The sequence below is a fragment of the Sapajus apella genome, unplaced genomic scaffold (assembly GCF_009761245.1).
Source record: "Sapajus apella isolate SASKATOON/1434 unplaced genomic scaffold, GSC_monkey_1.0 scaffold77, whole genome shotgun sequence".
Classification (NCBI taxonomy): domain Eukaryota; kingdom Metazoa; phylum Chordata; class Mammalia; order Primates; family Cebidae; genus Sapajus; species Sapajus apella.
In genome coordinates this window covers 3,867,841-3,886,424 of record NW_022437017.1, presented here as the reverse complement: position 1 = coordinate 3,886,424, position 18,584 = coordinate 3,867,841, and the positions used below count along the sequence as shown (strand labels likewise).

The 18,584-nt window shown below is 55.5% G+C and overlaps 1 protein-coding gene across 4 annotated transcripts; it reads left to right on the top strand.

Annotated features, from left to right (window-relative positions):
• The first annotated feature begins 242 nt into the window (after positions 1-242).
• On the top strand, positions 243-10,242 carry STXBP2 (syntaxin binding protein 2). Of its 4 annotated transcripts, none has more exons than XM_032252000.1 (19): positions 243-346; positions 2,098-2,147; positions 2,391-2,472; positions 3,113-3,189; positions 3,470-3,548; positions 3,639-3,742; positions 4,377-4,525; positions 4,679-4,763; positions 4,889-5,019; positions 5,111-5,218; positions 5,426-5,483; positions 5,641-5,706; positions 5,820-5,900; positions 6,584-6,722; positions 7,165-7,274; positions 8,259-8,354; positions 9,167-9,252; positions 9,358-9,515; positions 10,093-10,242. In XM_032252000.1, the coding sequence occupies exons 1-19, from the start codon at positions 310-312 to the stop codon at positions 10,176-10,178; spliced, it is 1,782 nt and encodes a 593-aa protein (XP_032107891.1). In that variant the 5' UTR covers positions 243-309; the 3' UTR covers positions 10,179-10,242. The 4 variants fall into 4 exon arrangements, with proteins under 4 accessions (XP_032107891.1, XP_032107890.1, XP_032107893.1 ...); XM_032251999.1 differs by having other exon boundaries at positions 4,679-4,784; positions 4,826-5,019; XM_032252002.1 differs by having other exon boundaries at positions 273-350.
• Positions 10,243-18,584: the final 8,342 nt, after the last annotated feature.

The following is an 18,584-nucleotide window of genomic DNA, read 5'->3' as shown; positions in this document are numbered from 1 at the left end:
AGGGGTTATTGCTCTGCGATCCCACTTCGCGCGCAAGCCAGGAAGTGTGTGTCTGAACTCCCATCTGCGAGCATGTCGTCGAGGTGTGCCCCTCCAACTACTTCGTGCTCGGCAGCGCGGACGCACCTGCCGGTCCTCCCCGCGGGGACTCAACTTCCTGGGCCTGGGCGAGAACCAACGGCGGGGTGGGGCCAGGTGCGCAGGGGGCGAGGCCAGGGCCCGCGGGGCGGGGTCCACGTGGGTGACGCGCGGGGCCACGCCCCCACCTTGGGACAGACCCGGAAGCGGCGGCGGCGCCCCTCTGGGAAGATGGCGCCCTCGGGGCTGAAGGCGGTGGTGGGGGAAAGTGAGTGCCTCTCCGGGGCCGGGCTCTGGCGTCCCCTGGGGGGCGGGGGCACACGGGCTCTGAGACCCCGGGGTCGTGGCGTCTGGGAGTTCTGGGCCAGGTTGGGCGCCCCAGCAGCTGATCCTCGAGGGGGCGGGCGGGGACGGGGGCCCCAGCTGGACGTCCCCGCTCACCGGTGCCGGAGCGGAACAAAATTGGGGGACCGGACTCCGGGGACCCAAAGGGGACGGGTAGAGGGTGGCGTAGGCTGGGGCCCAGACTCAGCCTCCTAGAGTACCTGCCAGGGGAGGAGGGTACAACTGGATGCTCACACTCTAGGATCTCTTGAGCCGGACAAAGTTCAGGGATTGGATTCTTGGGACCCCCCCGGGACTCTGATCAGCGACCCCAGAGGCTATGAGCGCTCAGGGGACGTGTCCAAGCCCCACAGGGATGATGCAGGGGGCGCCTTCCTCCTTGCCCCATCCCCACTGGAGAAGCCCGTCGTCCAGGCCTTACGGGCCCCGGTTCTTGGGGGAGGGGTGGAAGGCGTCTCCTTCTCCACTCGGGGAGTTCCGGTCTCAGCTGCTCCTTCCGCCCTGGCCGTCCTGATAACAGTGGACATGGCACAGTGGACGTGGCTGGGCGGGGCCACCCCGTTACTTCTCTTCTCTCCCTCCTCTAGGCAGGGCAGTCGGTGGCTCAGACCCCCTTAATTGGGGGAGATTGGGAAAACAGTGATTCCGTTTTACAGATAAGAAAACTGAGGCAGGAGGTCGGCGGGATAGCCACAGCTAGGCATGCCTCACAGCTGGGACCCAGGGGTCCTACATTTTAGACCAGGGTCAGGGGACTGGCTGAAACCAGTAAGGACAGCAGGAAAACTTGTGATAGTAGGTGGAGAAGCCCAGAGCCTAGTTCTAGAGGCAAATAGAGCTGCAGATGATCCTGGCTCTCCACTTTTCATTCATCTAAAACGTGTTATTGATTAGCTACTTTTGCCCAGGCACTCTGCCATTTAGCCATTCAGGATGCTTAGGTAAGTTGCATGTCGCCTAAGAATCTGTTTCCCTGTCTGTGAATTGGGGGTGACCCCAGAAGCCACCTCACAGAACTGGGGGGTAAAAATATGCGGTTCCCATGCAGTGTCTCATATCTGTAATCCCAGCACTTTGGGAGGCTGAGGCAGAAGGACTGCTTGAGGCTAAGCGTTTGAGACCAGCCTGGGCAACATAGCGAGACCTCATCTGTACAGAAATAAAAATAAATTAGCAGTGTGTGGTACACACACCTGTAGTCCCAGCTGCTCGGGAGGCTGAGGTGAGAGGATCGCTGGAGCCCAGGAGTTGGAGGCTGCAGTGAGCTATGATCACACCACTGCACTTCAGCCTAGATCACAGAGTGAGACCTTCCTCTCTTTTAAAAAAAAAAAAAAAAAAAGTAGGCCGGGTGCGGTGGCTCACGCCTTTAATCCCAGCACTTTGGGAGGCGAAGGCGAGCAGATCACAAGGTCACTGGGCATGGTGGTGTGCACCTGTAGTCCCAGCTACTCGGGAGGCTGAGGCTTGAACTCGGGAGGTGGAGGTTACAGTGAGCCAAGATGGCACCACTTCACTCCAGCCTGGCGCCTGGTGACACAGAGACTCTGTCTGGAAAAAAAAAAAAAGTAAATGGGAATTAAGATGGGGGTTCAGCCCCAAGGCTGAAAAGACTTGGGGCAGTGGTGGGACCGGAGAACCAGCATTCTGACCCCTCCCCTCCCTTCCCTGCAGAAATTCTGAGTGGAGTTATTCGGAGTGTCAAGAAGGATGGGGAGTGGAAGGTATGGGCAAGGCAAATGCCTCGGTACCCAGAGGTAGCCCCTGATCAGGCCCATGAGGAACACCCTGAATGTGGAGACCCTGAGAACTGCCTGTCCACAGGGGTGGAGTTGGGTGAATGGGTCCTGGGTCCTCCTGCCCAGCCAGCCCTTGAAACTGCCCCTCCCACTGCCTTGGCCCTTCCTGGGGCCAGCTGTGGCCTCTTCCGCCTGCTTCTCCATCCATCTGTCCATCCATCTGGACAGGTGCTTATCATGGATCACCCTAGCATGCGCATCTTGTCTTCCTGCTGCAAGATGTCAGACATCCTAGCTGAGGGCATCACCAGTGAGTAAACGCGTCCCCAGTGAGATGGGACCTGAGTGCGGGACCCCCTGAATGTGCCCTGTTCCCAGGGTGCAGCCCTGGAGTGTAGGATCCCCTCAAATCGTCCAGAACTCCCAAGTATACAGCTCTCTGCTGCACAGACAGCCCCGATCATGTGACCAAGTACATTTCCTAAATGTTGCAAGCTGACCCCGGGAGCCCACGAATTTCAGACCTCCCCTGCAGGACTCCTCGGCTGCAACCCCTTCCTGACCGTGCAGCCCCTGCATGGAGCCCTGTGTGGGACTTCCAGGGTGGACTTTGGATGTGGGGACCCAAGAATGCAGAGCCTTCGATGGGTGACTCCAGGAGGTGCCCCAGTCACTTTGCCATTGAGGGACAGGTGCTGAGGGAGCCTGTCCTCTGAGAACCTCAGTTTCCCTGTCTGTAAATTTGGGAACCCAGCTGGCTGCAGAACCCCAAGTGTACAGAACCCTCTCGTGTGGCTCTTAGCTGGGTGACCCCCTAGGTGTGTTTCTCCTGCTGTTGCCCCTAAGCATCCAGCCCTCCTCCCCAAGCCTCCAACTCCCCACACCTGAGACTCCCCACGTGGCCCTGCCTGGATGCCACCCACCCATGTCCCTTCCTCTGTTCCTCCCAGTTGTTGAAGACATCAACAAACGGCGGGAACCCATTCCCAGCCTGGAGGCCATTTATTTGCTGAGCCCCACAGAGAAGGTGCCTACATGAGTGAGCATGTGTATGTGCACGCATGTGTGTACAGGTGTATGTGTGCATGTGTACGTTTGTGCATCTGTGTATGCATGTCTGTGTGTGTGTGTGTGTGTGCGCGCGTGCACATGTACCCATGTGGATGCTGGTGTGCACGTGCACATATGCATGACCCTGTCCATCCGTGTTTGCATATGGTGGCAGATGGGCAGTGGCTGGGAGGTGGGGGCAGACAACGAGCCTGCGGGTGTAGGCTCAGGTCCAGAGAGTGACCCACCTTCCCCAGTCGGTTCAGGCCTTGATCGCAGACTTCCGGGGAACCCCGACCTTCACCTACAAAGCGGCCCATATCTTCTTCACCGACAGTGAGTGAGGGGAGCCCAGGGTGTCAGGGTCTGGGGCGAGGAGATGTGGGGGCTGCTCTGGCCTGATGCCCCCCTCCTGCCTCACCCCAGCCTGCCCTGAGCCGCTGTTCAGTGAGCTGGGTCGCTCTCGTCTGGCAAAAGTGGTGAAGACATTGAAGGAGATTCACCTTGCCTTCCTCCCCTATGAGTCCCAGGTACGGCCCAGGCTCCTCCTGGTGGGGGTCTGTGACCAAATGTCCCCTGTTCCCTCAGAAACAGATACTGAGGCTGGGTGCTGTGGGAGGCCAGGGCAGGAGGATCACTTGGGGCCAGGAGTTTGAGACCAGCCTGGGCACAGAGCAAGACCCAGTCTTTTGAAAAGAAAGACAAATCAAAAGAAAGAAAGAAATTAACCAGGCATAGTGGTGTGCACCTGTAATCCCAGCTACTCGGGAGGCTGGAGTGGGAGGATTGCTTGAGCGTGGGAGGTCAAGGCTGCAGTGAGCTATGATTTCACCATTGTGCTCCAGCCTGGGTGATAGAGCGAGATCCTGTCTCAAAAACAGATTAATGAAGTAAAGATTTAAAAAGGGGCTGTACCAACGAAGTCCAAGGAGCACTTGCCTTGAGTTCTGTCCCACTGGGCCCCTGCAGGGGGCAGCACAGAGCGCACCACAGGGTTGTACAGCCAGCCTAAGGGACAGGGGCTGGGGTTGGTTTGGGGGTGACCTGGGGCCTGCCTACAAGTTGGCAGAGTAGGCTTCAGGGACCAGGTGACGGCAGCAGGAGTTGGGGCAGGTGTGCACCTGCAGCAGCAGTCCTGGCACATCTCTCCCCCTCCGCATCCAGGTGTTCTCCCTCGATGCCCCCCACAGTACCTACAACCTCTACTGCCCCTTCCGGGCAGGGGAGCGCACGCGGCAGCTCGAGGCGCTGGCCCAACAGATTGCCACACTGTGTGCCACGCTGCAGGAGTACCCGGCCATCCGCTACCACAAGTGGGGACCCCTCCCCGCCTTGAACATGTGCAGCACCTAAGCTTTAACCTCTCTTCTGACCCCAGCCCTCACCCTGGCCCCTGACTCCCACCTTCAACCCCATCCTTGACCCCATACCTGATGATGTCCCCCCGTGTCTGACCTCCCTGCCAGGGGCCCAGAGGACACAGCCCAGTTGGCCCACGCCGTCCTGGCCAAGCTGAACGCCTTCAAGGCAGACACTCCCAGTCTGGGCGAGGTGAAGGGGTGTGCTGGGGAGGTGAGGGGGTGTGCTGGGGGGGTGAGGGCGCGTGCTGGGAGGTGAGGGGCAGCTCCAGCTGGCTTAGGGTTAGTGGCTCCTTCCTACCCCAACGCCCACCCCAGGGCCCAGAGAAAACCCGCTCGCAGCTGCTCATCATGGACCGGGCAGCCGACCCCGTCTCCCCACTGCTGCATGAACTCACATTTCAGGCCATGGCCTATGACCTGCTGGACATAGAGCAGGACACATACAGGTCTGCAGACTCGGAAGCCATCCCCACCCTTGCCACCCACCTGGTTCCCCGGTCAGCTCCCCTGACCCCCAGGCTCCCTCCTCCCTTCCAGATACGAGACCACTGGGCTGTGTGAGGCGCGGGAGAAGGCCGTCCTGCTGGATGAAGAGGATGACTTGTGGGCGGAGCTTCGCCACATGCACATCGCGGATGTGTCCAAGTGCGTGCACATGGGGACCAGGTCCCCCTCCCCCACTGTGGGTCTGGTCATGGCGCTGGAATCCCTGGCTGCTGCCAGGCATTCGGCCTTGTGAGCGCCCCTGAGTGTGACTCCAGACTGGCCTCCAATTTCACCCCACCTCCCCATGTGACCCCTGAGTAGGCTTACCCCTGGGGTAACCTCACCCCTCCCCACCCTCATGGCCAGGAAGGTCACAGAGCTCCTGAAGACCTTCTGTGAGAGCAAGAGGCTGACCACAGACAAGGTAGGCGCAGACCCGGGTCACCACAGGTGCCGCTGGAGAAAAGCCCCTCCCCATGGGGGCAGGGCCACAGTCGGGATTTCTAGCCTGGAGTGGGTCCCAAGTGGGCATGGCCTGGCCTTGCCCCCCAGGCCCTGCCGTCTTTCCCCTGCCTCCCCAGGCCAACATCAAAGACCTGTCCCACATCCTGAAAAAGATGCCGCAGTACCAGAAAGAGCTGAACAAGGTGCGCTTGGGTGGGCAGGCGGCAGGTACACTTCGGCCCCTCAAGCCCAAGCTCTGTCTGTTCTCCCTTGACTCAGGCTTCAAACCCCTCTACTCCCACCCTGCACCCCGCAGTATTCTACACACCTGCATCTAGCGGATGATTGCATGAAGCACTTCAAGGGCTCGGTAGAGAAGCTGTGTAGCGTGGAGCAGGTGGGGCGGGGCCTGTGGGGGTGGGGCATTGGGGAGGGGCCGAACTGTAGATATGGAGGTCCTGGGGGAGGGGCCTTGGAGAGAGGTGGGACCTGGAGGGGAACGGGGGTCTGGAGAGGAGAAGTGGTCCTAGGATGAAGGTGTGGCCTGTATGTAGGTGGATAGGGCCCTGGAGAGGTGGGACCTGGGTGAGGGGCGGAGCCTTAGGTTGTCCCAGGACAGGGGTGTGGCCTGTACATAGGTAGGTGGGACTTTGGAGAGGTAGGCAGGACCTTGGAAGATGGGACCTGGGTGAGGGGTGGAGCTTTGGAGAGGTGGGACCTGGATGAGGGCTGGACCCTTGGAGAAGTAGGTGGAGCTTTGGAGAAATGAAACCTGGGAAGGCAGAGCCTAGGCGGGTCGGGGGGAATCTCAGGATAGGGCTGTGGTCTGTGCGTAGGTGGGTGGGGCCTTGGAGACATGGGACCTGGGTAAGGAGCAGGGCCTGTGGAGAAACTGTCCCTGGACAGGGGTAGGACCTTGAGGGACCTGGTGCTGAGATGAGGTAGGACCCGAATGTCTTCTCGCCAAGGATCCTGGGGACTGCCCTGGCTCTCCTACCCCCGGGGACGTCCCTGGCCCACCCCTCCTGTCCCATTCCCTGACACGTAGTGGCCGGTGGACGGCTGACCCCTTGCCCGCAGGACCTGGCCATGGGCTCCGACGCGGAGGGAGAGAAGATCAAGGACTCTATGAAGCTGATCGTGCCGGTGCTCCTGGACGCGGCGGTGCCTGCCTATGACAAGATCCGGGTCCTGTTGCTCTACATCCTCCTTCGGAATGGTGGGTGAGGGCTGCGGGGCGTCGGGATGCCCCCATTCGCCAGCATCTCCCACAGTCTTGGGAACCACCGAACCCCACAGCTCTCCCCGGGTCATTTCCAGTTACTGGGCCCACCAACCCCCACAGCTACCCTCTGGACTCAGGGACCCTCCTCCATTGGCTTGGGGTTCCTCCACTGAGGTGGGGGCCCTCTGCTGATGCAGACACCCCCACATCTGTGATTCCTACAGATGTGGGGCTCCCTCGTCTCACCTAGAGGAGCCCCTCGTCTACCCCTTCTAGGTTCCCCACTCTTGATCACATTAGCCCAGGGTCTCGAGGCCCTCCCCACTGCAGGATTCGCCCATCCGAATCCTGGGCGCTCCTCAGCCCACCCCAAACTCCCCTAAACCCGGGAACCCACTTGGCTACCGCCTCCAGCCCACCCATCCCCGTGTCCCAGGCGTGAGTGAGGAGAACCTGGCCAAGCTGATCCAGCATGCCAACGTGCAGGCGCACAGCAGCCTCATCCGCAACCTGGAGCAACTGGGAGGCACTGTCACCAACCCCGGGGTACGCCGGGAGGGGTGTGGGGGGATCCGGGTCGAGGGTGCGGGGCACAGCTGGGGCCCTGCCAGTCAAGAGGGCTGGTGGTACACAGGCGTGGCGTGGTTTCTGGGGGACCCAAAGCAGTGTGTCTGGTCTGATCTGGGGCCCAGAGGATATGGGAGCCTTCCCCAATCCCAGCTCACAAGGTAGGCGGGGGGGGGGTGAGGTGGGTGCTGCCATGCTGGACTCTGAAGTGGTGCAGTGCAGGGCTGGTCTGAGTCCCAGAGGCAGGGAGTAGGGTCCCCAGCACAGGGGTGATGACACACTGTCTACCTGGGCTCCCGGGGTCTCCAAGGGTCCCCCCCACCCATCCAGCTCCCGCACACAGCCACTTCCTGTGCGTGCTTGACTATCGGATGAGCCTCTCCTGTCTCTCTCTGGCCCTGTGTCCCCCCCCCCCCCCCCACCCCGCCCATGCCATGGTGCCCCCCCCCCCTCCCCATCTCTCCCCCGATCTCTCATCCATCTCACTGCATGCTATTTCTCTGTGTCCATCTCTCTGCCTCTTACCTTCTCTCAACCTTCCCCTTTCTCCCAGTTCTCTGTCTCGCTCCCCTCCCCTGTCCGTCCTCCTTCTGTCCCCGTCTCCCTCTCTGTCTTTCCTACTTCATCTCTGGTCCCTCTCTTTGCCTTCGGACTTTGTCCCACTGCCTCTTATCTCTCCCTATCTCTGTCTCTCTCCTCCCCTTCTCTCTCTCCCCACCTCCTCCTCTCTCCCCCCCCCTCCTCTCCCCCCCCCCCCCTCCCCCCTCTCTCTCTCTCTCTCTCCCTTTGATTCTCTCTCTTTGGCTCTCTCTGGCTCTCTCTCTCTCTGTCTCTGTCTCTCTGTTCCATTTCCCCGTCTTTGCCTGCCATCCCTCACCCCACCAGCCACACCAGGCCCAGGCCCTCTGTGACCAGCCTCCTTCCCCTCAATGCCCGCCTCGGCCCTCCCTGCCCCACCTGTAGGGCTCAGGGGCCTCCAGCCGGCTGGAGCCGAGAGAGCGCATGGAGCCCACCTATCAGCTGTCCCGCTGGACCCCAGTCATCAAGGACGTGATGGAGGTACTGGGTGGGCAGGTTGGGGGGGCCCAGTTCTCTGCATCAGTTGGTGGCCCAGCCTCCCCCTGCCTGAGGCACTAAGCTTCAGGGCTTAAGGGCAAATCCTCATTGCTGGCATTCCCTTGGCACCGATCTGCTCTGCTGAGGGGGGCACCGAGCCCGCAGCTGAGGAATTGGGGCGACAGCGGGGCCTGTGCTGGGGAACCTCACTTCCTTCCCACCTGCCTCCGCTCTCTCTAGTCTGTTCCCCTGCCCCCTCAGGATCCCCCCAACCCCAGTCCTGGCCTTCCCAGGATCACAGGGCAGCAACATCCAATGGTGACTGGCTAGGGCCTGGCTTCCTGACTTCCTTCTTGTCCTTCTAAGAGTGCCGGCCCCTCCTTCTGCCAGAGACCTGGGCCACCTCCTCCCCATGGACCTTGAATAACTGGATTCCTGGGGCTCCGAAGGACTGAGGGCCCAGACTCTGGGGTCCAAAGGACTAGGAGTGTTGACTGATGGTCCCCAAGGGCCAGGAGGTCCCCAAGAAATTATGGGTCTAGATTTCTGGGTCCCCTAGGAGTTATGGGACTAGATTTGTGGGTCCCCAATGAGTTATGGGTTTAGATTTCTAGGTCCTCACAGAATTATGGGTCTAGAATTCTGGGTCCCCAATGGACTAGAGGCCTAGACTCCTGGGTACCCCAGGGGTAGGAGGTACAGATGGTGGTTGGTGTCTGCCAGGATCTTGGCCCCTGAATACCCTGTGGGGGGCGCTCCTGACCCCGGGCCTATTGCCTGGAGCTCCTCCCCTGACCCTCCCTCTTGGCTGCCAGGATGCCGTGGACGACCGGCTGGACAGGAAGCTGTGGCCCTTCGTATCCGACCCCACCCCTGCAGCCAGCTCCCAGGCCGCTGTCAGGTGAGGCCTGGGGCCACCCCCGCCCAGGCCCAGGTCCATGTTAGGTGGGTGGCCTGGCGGTGGTGAGGGTCTCCTGCCTGGACTTTCTGCCCCTGCCCCGCACAGTGCCCGCTTCGGTCACTGGCACAAGAACAAGGCCGGCGTAGAGGCCCGGGCGGGCCCCCGACTCATAGTGTATGTCATGGGCGGCGTGGCCATGTCGGAGATGCGGGCCGCCTATGAGGTCACCAGGGCCACTGAGGGCAAGTGGGAGGTGCTCATTGGTAAGTCATCAGGACGGGGACCCTGGGGCTCTGGGACCCTGGGGCTCTGGGGCTCGGGTTCCCGGGGGTTCGGGGGCTCTGGGGCTCGGGTTCCCGGGGGCTTGGGGGCTCTGGGGCTCGGGTTCCCGGGGGCTCGGGGGCTCTGGTTCCCAGGGGTTCGGGGGCTCTGGGGCTCGGGTTCCCGGGGGTTCGGGGGCTCTGGCGCTTGGGTTCCCGGAGGTTCGGGGGCTCTGGGGCTCTGGCACTCGAGTTCCCAGGGGTTCGGGGGCTCTGGGGCATGGGTTCCTGGGGGTTCCCGGGGGTTTGGGGGCTCTGGCACTTGGGTTCCCGGGGGTTCAGGGACTCTGGGGCATGGGTTCCTGGTGGTTCCCGGGGGTTCAAGGGCTCTGGCGCTCAGGTTCCCCGGGGCTGGCCTTGTATACTCAAGGCTTCTAGACTCGAGTACATGGCATCAGGAGCCTGGTTTGCTGAGGGACAGGGACAGATCTGCATCAGCTGGAACCCAAGTGGGAGCCTGTCAAAGACTGAGGCAGCCCCCCCGCCACAAAAACATCCCCAAACCTCTGCTCCTGCCCAGGGTCCTCACACATCCTCACCCCAACCCGCTTCCTGGATGACCTGAAGACGCTGGACCAGAAGCTGGAGAACATTCCCCTGCCCTAACCCCTGGCCCCCGCCCCCTACCCCTCTGTTTCCAGAGAAATAAAGTCTTCCCATCTTTCTGCCAGCCAGCACCCACCTCACTTTCTTTCCAAGGGAACCCCTGGAAGTTGTGCTGAGCCAGGCCTGTGCCCCAGGCCCCACCAACCCCTATTATCCTCTCAGAAGGAGAATTCACCTCGCCCTGCCCCCGAGGGCCTCAAGCCCTCATGGAGGTTAAGAACTTGGACTGTGCCACTTGAGGTGGCTCATGCCTGTAATCCCAGCACTTTGAGAGGCCAGTGCTGGTGCACCACTTAAGGTCAGGAGTTCGAGACCAGCCTGGCCAACATGATGAAACCCCATCTCTTCAGATCTCATGAGACTTTGAAATTAAAAAAAAAAGAAACCCCATCTCTACTAAAAATACAAAACAACTAACCAGGTGTGGCTGCGGGTGCCTGTAATCTCAGCTACTTGGGAGGCTGAGGCAGGAGAATCGGTTGAACCAGGCAGTAGACAGTGCAGTGAGCCAAGATCACACCTCCACACTCCAGCTTGGGGGACAAAGCGAGACTCCCTGTCAAAAAAAGAAATAACCTGGACTCTCATTTTGAGTATCAGTTTAAAGATTTTTCTAGCAGGGAGGCCCCGGCCAATGTACGGGGTTCCCCATCTAAAAACAGGGAGCCCAAAATAGCAGCTGCTTTGCAGAGGAGAGAACGGAGATAGCGCAGGAAGGCTGACAACATGGAAGTGTGACAGCTTGGACAGCTGCTGCTACTCCATTTTCGCTGGAACTAGTTAATATTGTTATTAACAAGCAGAATGGACCCCGGAGCTCCAACCCCCCGAAACTGTCCCAAGGGGACCTGTAGGCTCACGATGTCAGGAGTTGTGTTCCGCTTCTGGTGTATTCACGTGAAGCACACAACAAACTTCCTTGCTTTCTCCTCCCAGCCCCACTGTGCTCGGCCTCCCTCCTGATTGAGGTTACAGATCTTTTTGAGAATTCAGGGAAATCTAAGGACACTCATCCCAGAAAAACTGCACACGCAATTCACAGGTGAGGGCTGAGGAAAATGCAACCCCTCGGATTCAGCAATTCCATTATTAGGATTTATCTGAATCTCCCACCAGGGCAGAGATAGATGAGCAGAGTTGTGAAGGGGATGAGGTGTGGGGAAGAAAGTAGGTCAGCCGTGGACCCCTGGGGTCCACCCGCCCTGGATATGCCTTGACAGGGCCTCAGCAGGGACGTGTTCTAACTTATGGAAGGCGCGGGGAGTGGGAGGGAAGTGGTTTTAATGTCTAAAACTTAAGCTCAAGGTCGGGCATGATGGCTCACACTTGCAACCCCAGCACTTTGGGAGGTTGAGGCCGGAGGATTGCTTGAGGCCAGGAGTTTCAGGCCAACCTGGGCAACATAGCAAGATCCTAAATACATGTATTTTTGAGACAGGGTCTCACTCTGTCACCCAGACTGGAGTGCAGTGGCACGATCTCAGCTCACGGCAGCCTCCACCTCCTGGGTTCAACCGATTCTCCTGCCTCAGTCTCCCAAGTAGCTGGAACTACAGGCACATGTCACTACACCCAGCTGATTTTTGTATTTTTAGTAGAGACGGGGTTTCACCATGTTGGCCAGGCTAGTCTTAATCACTTCACCTTGTGATCCGCCTCCCTCGACCTCCCAAAGTGTTGAAATTACAGGCGTGAGCCACTGTGCCCGGCCAACACTCTGTAAAAACATTTGAAATGTAACCATGTCTAACTGGGTAGTTACTTGACACAGTAAATGATCTTTTCTAGATTAAGAAGAAAGAAAAAGAAAAACATTTTAACGACTTTCTAGGAAGCTAGGGGACCGGCTTGTGTAGGCACACGCTGTGAGCGCGCCAGGGGGCGCTGCGGCGCAATTTCCCCGTTTCTTTGATCATCCGCATCTGTCACTGGAGACGCGGTGACCCTAATTAGAGACCGCAGGGAAGTAGGTCGGGGTCATTCCGTGGTTCTCAGCAGAGACAAAAGTCTGTTGCTTAAACCGCCTCTGCCTCTGCCCCTTACTTACACCCAGATGATAAAATGTCTTCACACTAAAGGCAAATACTGAGTCTACAAATATTTATGTGCCCTGTGGGCGGCGGCAGCTGACAATATCAGGCCCTAACAAGCAATAAATCAAGCCCCCTCGGCACGCGTTATGCAGATCATCAAAACCCTCCTGTGAGGATCGCTGGAGCCCAGGGGCTCGAGGCTGCAGCAAGCTGTGATCGCGCCACTGCACTCCAGCCTAAGCAACAGGAGGGAACCCTGGCTCACTAAAAAAAAAAAGTAGAGTAAAAAAGTTGTTAGTGGCCATCAGCTATTTTGTTTGTTTGCTTTTGAGATAGAGTTTTGCTCTTGTTGCCCAGGCTGGAGTATAGTGACACAATCTTGACTCACTGCAACCTCCACCCTGTGTGTTCAAGCAATTCTCCTGCCTCAGCCTCCCAAGAAGCTGGAACTACAAGCATGTGCCACCACGCTGGGCTAATTTTTGCATTTTTAGTAGAGAAAGGGTCTCACCATGTTGGCCAAGCTGGTCTTGAACTCCTGACCTCAAATGATCCACTTGCCTTTTAAACTCCTATAATGCTGGGATTACAGGTGTGAGCCACCACCCCCAGCCATCAATTCTTGATTTAATAATCTCTTGAGGACTATATCCAACATTATCATTCCTTCCACTGGAATTAGCTATGGTTCTTCTGGAAAAAAAAAAAAAAAAAAAAAACTTTCTGCTTCCCTCAGGAACTAGTTGGTTTGTACAGAAAGTGACAATGTGATACATTGACTTATCTTTGTGGAATGGCCTGAGGCAAGTGGTCACATGAGCTCAGAAGAGGAGCCTGTGTGGCCACATTGGAAGCATATAGGAGGTACCCAGGAATGATTGGCTGCCATAATAATCATTATCTAATTTATAATAGTAAATTTGTTACTAATTATTATCATTCACGATTATGACTGCTGGGTGAGAACAATAGTGGTCTCATGTATACATGCGCATTACAGGGTGAGACTTCTCCTTCCTGTGGTATTCAGGAGATTCTACAATAGGAACTCATTGAAATAGTGAGAGGAGGGCTGGCTCACGCCTGTAATCCCGGCACTTTAGGAGGCCGAGGTGGGTGGATCACCTGAGGTCAGGAGTTCGAGACCAGCCTGGCCAACATGGCGAAACTGTCTCTACTAAAAATACAAAAATTAGGCCGGGCGCGGTGGCTCAAGCCTGTAATCCCAGCACTTTGGGAGGCCGAGGCGGGTGGATCACGAGGTCAAGAGATCGAGACCATCCTGGTCAACATGGTGAAACCCCGTGTCTACTAAAAATACAAAAAATAGCTGGGCATGGTGGTGCGTGCCTGTAATCCCAGCTACTCAGGAGGCTGAGGCAGGAGAATTGCCTGAACCCAGGAGGCGGAGGTTGCGGTGAGCCGAGATCACGCCATTGCACTCCAGCCTGGGTAACATGAGTGAAACTCCGTCTCAAAAAAAAAAAAAAAATACAAAAAAATACAAAAATTAGCTGGACGTGGTGGCGGGTGCCTGTAATCCCAGCTACTTGGGAGGCTGAAGTGGGAGAATCGCTTGAACCCAGGGGGCAGAGGTTGCAGTGAGCTGAGATCACACCACTGCACTCCAGCCTGGGCAATACAGTGAGACTTCGTCTGAAAATAAATTAATCAATAAAAAAATACATGAGAGGACTGGTGCAGTGGCTCATGCTGCTAATCCCAGCACTTAGGAGGCCTAGGTGAAATGATCACCTGAAGCTAGGAGTTTGAGACCAGCCTGGGCAACATAGCAGGACCCCTGCCTCTACAAAAAAATGTAGCTGTACCTGGTGGTGCATGCCTTTAGTCCCAGCTACTTGGGAGGCTGAGGCAGGAGGATCACTTGAGTCCAGGAGGTGGAGGCTACAGTGAGCTGTGATTGCACCACTGCACTCCAGCATGGGTGACAGCGCAAGACCTTATCTCCAAAAAACACAAAGAATGAAAACACAAGGGTTCAGGGTAAATTAAAGCTCAGGGCTGGGCCAGGAGCAGTGGTGTTAGCGACCCTGGCAGAGAAGTTGGGGACAAAGGAAGCAGTGTTGGAGACCTGTAGAGGAGGCTTCGTGGCCCCAGACAGGAAAAGGAGGTGATGGAACTCAGTGAGCCAAGGAAATCTCATGGAAATAAGAAAGGTGCCAAAGAGAGGGCACCCAGGGTGGGGTAGGGACCCAGACATGGAGGGGAGCTTCCCTTTAGTTTTTGTAAAGTTGCTCAAAAAACTTAAAACCAAAGTTGGCCAAGAGCTGCTGCCAAGAACATTGTGAAAAGGTCTCTGGGTGAGGAAATGGCCTGCGAGCGGGGAGGCTCCGATCTCACTGGGTGAGGAAATGGCCTGCGAGCAGGGAGGCTCCGCTCTGCTGGGATCAGAGGTGACGCTCCAGGGCTTCGGTGGGCCGGCCAGAACAGCCAAGCCCTGGCACGGAGGCTCTGTTTTGGTTCTTTCATTCCCTTCCTTTTTTTTTTTTTTTTTTTTTTTTTTTTTGACAGAGTTTCGCTTTTTTGCCTAGGCTGGAGTGAAGGAGTGCTATCTCTGCTCACTGCAACCTCTAGCCCCTGGTTTCAAGCGATCCTCCTGCCTCAGTCTCCCAAATAGCTGGGATTACAGGCACCCGCCACCACATCTGGCTATTTTTTGTATTTTCAGTAGAGATGGGGCTTCACCATGTTGACCAGGCTGGTCTCGAACTCCTGACCTCAGGAAATCCACCCACCTCGGCCTCCCAAAGTGTTAGGATTACAAGCATGAGCCATCGTGTCCATCCTCTTTTTTCTTTTCTTTCTTTTTTTTTAAGGCAGAGTCTCACTCTGTCGCCTAGGATGGAGTGCAGTGGCACAATCTCAGCTCGCTGCAGCCTCTGCCTCCTGGGTTCAAGTGGTTCTCCTGCCTCAGCCTCCCAAGCAGCTGGGTTTACAGGCAGGTGCCACCACACCCAGCTATTTTTCATATTTTTAGCAGAGAGAAGATTTTGCCATGTTGCCTAGGTGAATCTCAAACTCCTAATCAAGCAGTCCATGCACGATCAGCCTCCTTCATTCCCTTCTGTGATGACTGTCTCTGTCTCTGTTGGAGGGTGGGAAAGTCCTGGATAAAAGAATGAAGAGCAGGCTGGGCGTGGTGGCTCACAACTGTAATCCCGGCACTTTAGGAGGCTAAGGGGGGAGGATCTCCTGAGGTGAGGAGTTCAAGACCAGCCTGGTCAACATGGTGAAAGCTCATCTCTACTGAAAGTACAAAAAATAGCTCCAGCCTGGGTGGCAGAGTGAGACTCTGTCTCAGAAAAAAAAAAAAAAAAGGCCAGGCGAGGTGGCTCGCACTTGTAATGCACTTTGGGAGCCCAAGGTGGGTGGATCACGAGGTCAGGAGTTCGAGACCAGCCTGGCCAAGATGGTGAAACCCTGTTTCTACTAAAAATACAAAAACTAGCTGGGCAGTGTCGGGCACCTACACTAATCCCATCTACTTGGGAGGCTGAGGCAGGAGAATCGCTTGAAATGGGGAGGCGGAGGTTGCCATGAGCACTGCTGCACTCCGGCCTGGTAACAGAGTGAGGCTCCGTCTTAACAACAACAATAACAACAAAAGAACCCTTTGTTCACATAAGGCTTCAAGGACAGACGTATAGTGACAGAGGGAAGAACAAGCTGATAGCAGTTACGAATTTTCAGAAGGAAAACAGTTGTGGGGGAGGCAGAAAAATCCTCTCTGTGGCTTCAAAGAACAAAGAGGACATTTCCTTTGGGTCTTTAGGAAACCCCTTTCTTCCGACTATAATTTATTATTATTTTTTGAGATGGAGTTTTGCTCTTGTTGCCCAGGCTGGAGTGCAATGGCGCAATCTTGGCTCACTGCAACCTCCACCTCCTGGGTTCAAGCGATTCTCCTGCCTTAGCCTCCAGACTATAGTCAGGATTACAGGTACCCACCACGTCTGGCTAATTTTTGTACTTTTAGTAGAGATGGAGTTTTACCATGTTGGCCAGGCTGGTCTGGAACTCCTGACCTCGGGTGAACTGCCCACATTGGCGTCCCAAAGTGCTGGGTTATAGGCTTGAGCCACCGCGCCCGGCCCAACTATAATTTAAATTACAAATATTTGGCCCGGCACAGTGGTGCATGCCTGTCATCTGTGCACTTTGGGAGGCTGAAGAACACGGATTCTGGCAACATACGCCAGGATCAATTTTTTGAATTAACTGGTAGGGGGTGGTGGTTGCCTGTAGTCCCAGCTACTCAGGAGGCTGAGGCAGGAGGATCACTTGAGCTCAGGAGTTGGAGGATGCAGTGAGCTCTAATGGCACCATGCACTCCAGTATGGGAGACTGAGACTCAGTGAGACACCATCTCTAAAAAATAATAATAAATAAATATGTATTTGTTGGTGATGGTTACAAGACTGTGCCGAATTTTACTATATATAAATGTCACCTTAATAAAACCTGATTTTTAGAAAACAATCCTTGGGAAAAACAAAATGTAGAGCAAGCAAGTAGACAAATTTGTCAAAATGCATCAGACTCCGTAACAGCAAACCAAAGACTGCCTGTTCTCACTTACAAGTAGGATCTAGGCCGGGCAAGGTGGCTCACACCTGTAATTCCAGTACTGTGGGAGGCTGAGGCAGGTGGATCACCTGAAGTCGGGAGCTCGAGACCAGCCTGACCAACAAGAAGAAACCCTGTCTCTACTAAAAATACAAAAAATTTGGCGGGCGTGGTGGTGGGTGCCTGCAATCCCAGCTACTTGGGAGGCTGAGGCAGGAGAATCACTTGAACCTGGCAGGCGGAGGATGCGGTGAGCTGAGATTACACCATTTCACTCCAGCCTGGACAACAAGAGCGAAACTCGGTCTCAAAAAAATAAATAAATAAATAAATAAAGTAGAATCTAAACTTCAGGTACTCATGGATTTAAAGGTGGCAATAATGGACTCGGGACTACCAGGGAGCACTGAAAAAAAGGGGCATGAGGATTGAAAAACTAACTGTTGAATACTGTGCTCACCATCTGGGTGACAGAATCATTCATGCCCCAAACCTCAGCATCATGCAATATACTCAGGTAGGAAACGGGCACAGGTGTCCACTGAATGGAAAATAAAAGTTGATACAAAGTGCCCCGGGCACAGTGGCTCATACCTGAAATCCCAGCACTTTGGGAGGCCAAGGTGGGCAGATCACTTGCAGCCAGGAGTTTGAGACCAGCCTGGGCAACATGTCAAAACTGCGTCTGAACTAAAAATACAAAAATTAGCCAGGTGTGGTGGTGGGTGGCTGTGGTCTCAGCCACTCAGGAGGCTGAGATAGCAGAATCACTTGAACCCGGGAGGCAAAGCCTATAGTGAGCCGAGATCACGACACTGCACTCCAGCGTGGGCAACAAGAGTGAAACTGTCTCAAAAAAAAAAAAAAAAAAGTTGAAAAAGAAAAACAATATATGAAACCAAACGTGTAAGATAGGCACCTTCTACTGTATATAAATTATACATCAACAAAATGGATTTTTCAAAAATTACTGTTTCTAGGATTTTATGAGATAGCGTTAGGTACAAAATTGAGGTCAGTAGAGCTCAATTTTACTGGTAGAAATCAGAGGAAGGATTTTCTTTTTTAGAAGCAAATTAAGCCGAGTGTGGTGGCTCACGCCTGTAATCCCAGCACTTTGGGAGGCAGAGGCGGGCGGATCATGAGGTCAGGAGTTAGAGACCAGCCTGGCTACTTGGGGGGGCTGAGGCAAAAGAATCATTTGAACCCGGGAGGCAGAAGTTGCAGTGAGCTGAGATTGTGCCGCTGCGCTCCAGCCTGGGCAACAGAGCAAGACTCTGTCTCAAAAAAAAAAAAAAAAGAAGAAGAAGAAGACGAAGAAGAAAGAAGAAAGAAGGAGGAGGAGGAGGAGGAGGAGAAGAAAATCATTAAGGGGCATATTGCCTTTTCCTGCTACTGAATCAAGGGTTTTCAAACAGTGTCCCTAGGGAACCCTAGGGGTTCCATGGCCACTCTGCTTTCTCCTCAACCTGTAATCACAGCTGCCCACTTCTTTTGTGTCACTCAAAAGGTTTTACCCCAGGAGTTCTGTGACCAAAGGGTTTGAAAATCAGGGTTCTCAAAAAATAATTTTTTTCTTTTTCTTTTTCAAGATGGGATCTTGCTCTATTGTCCAGGCTGAAGTGCAGTGATGCCATGATAGCTCACTGCAGTCTCAGCCTTCCTAGGCTCCAGTGATCCTCACACTCCAGCCTCCTCAGTAGCTGGGACTACCAGCATTGACCACCACACCTAGCTGATTTTTTTCCATTTATTTATTGATTGAGAATGAGGCTCACTCTGTCAC

Excerpts from the sequence above, each read along its gene's own strand:
- STXBP2 (XM_032251999.1), top strand. The coding sequence starts at position 310 with ATGGCGCCCTCGGGGCTGAAGGCGGTGGTGGGGGAAA. Across the intron at positions 2,148-2,390 it reads AGAAGGATGGGGAGTGGAAG|GTGCTTATCATGGATCACCC; the intron begins GTATGGGCAAGG and ends CCATCTGGACAG. Across the intron at positions 5,484-5,640 it reads AGAGGCTGACCACAGACAAG|GCCAACATCAAAGACCTGTC; the intron begins GTAGGCGCAGAC and ends CTGCCTCCCCAG.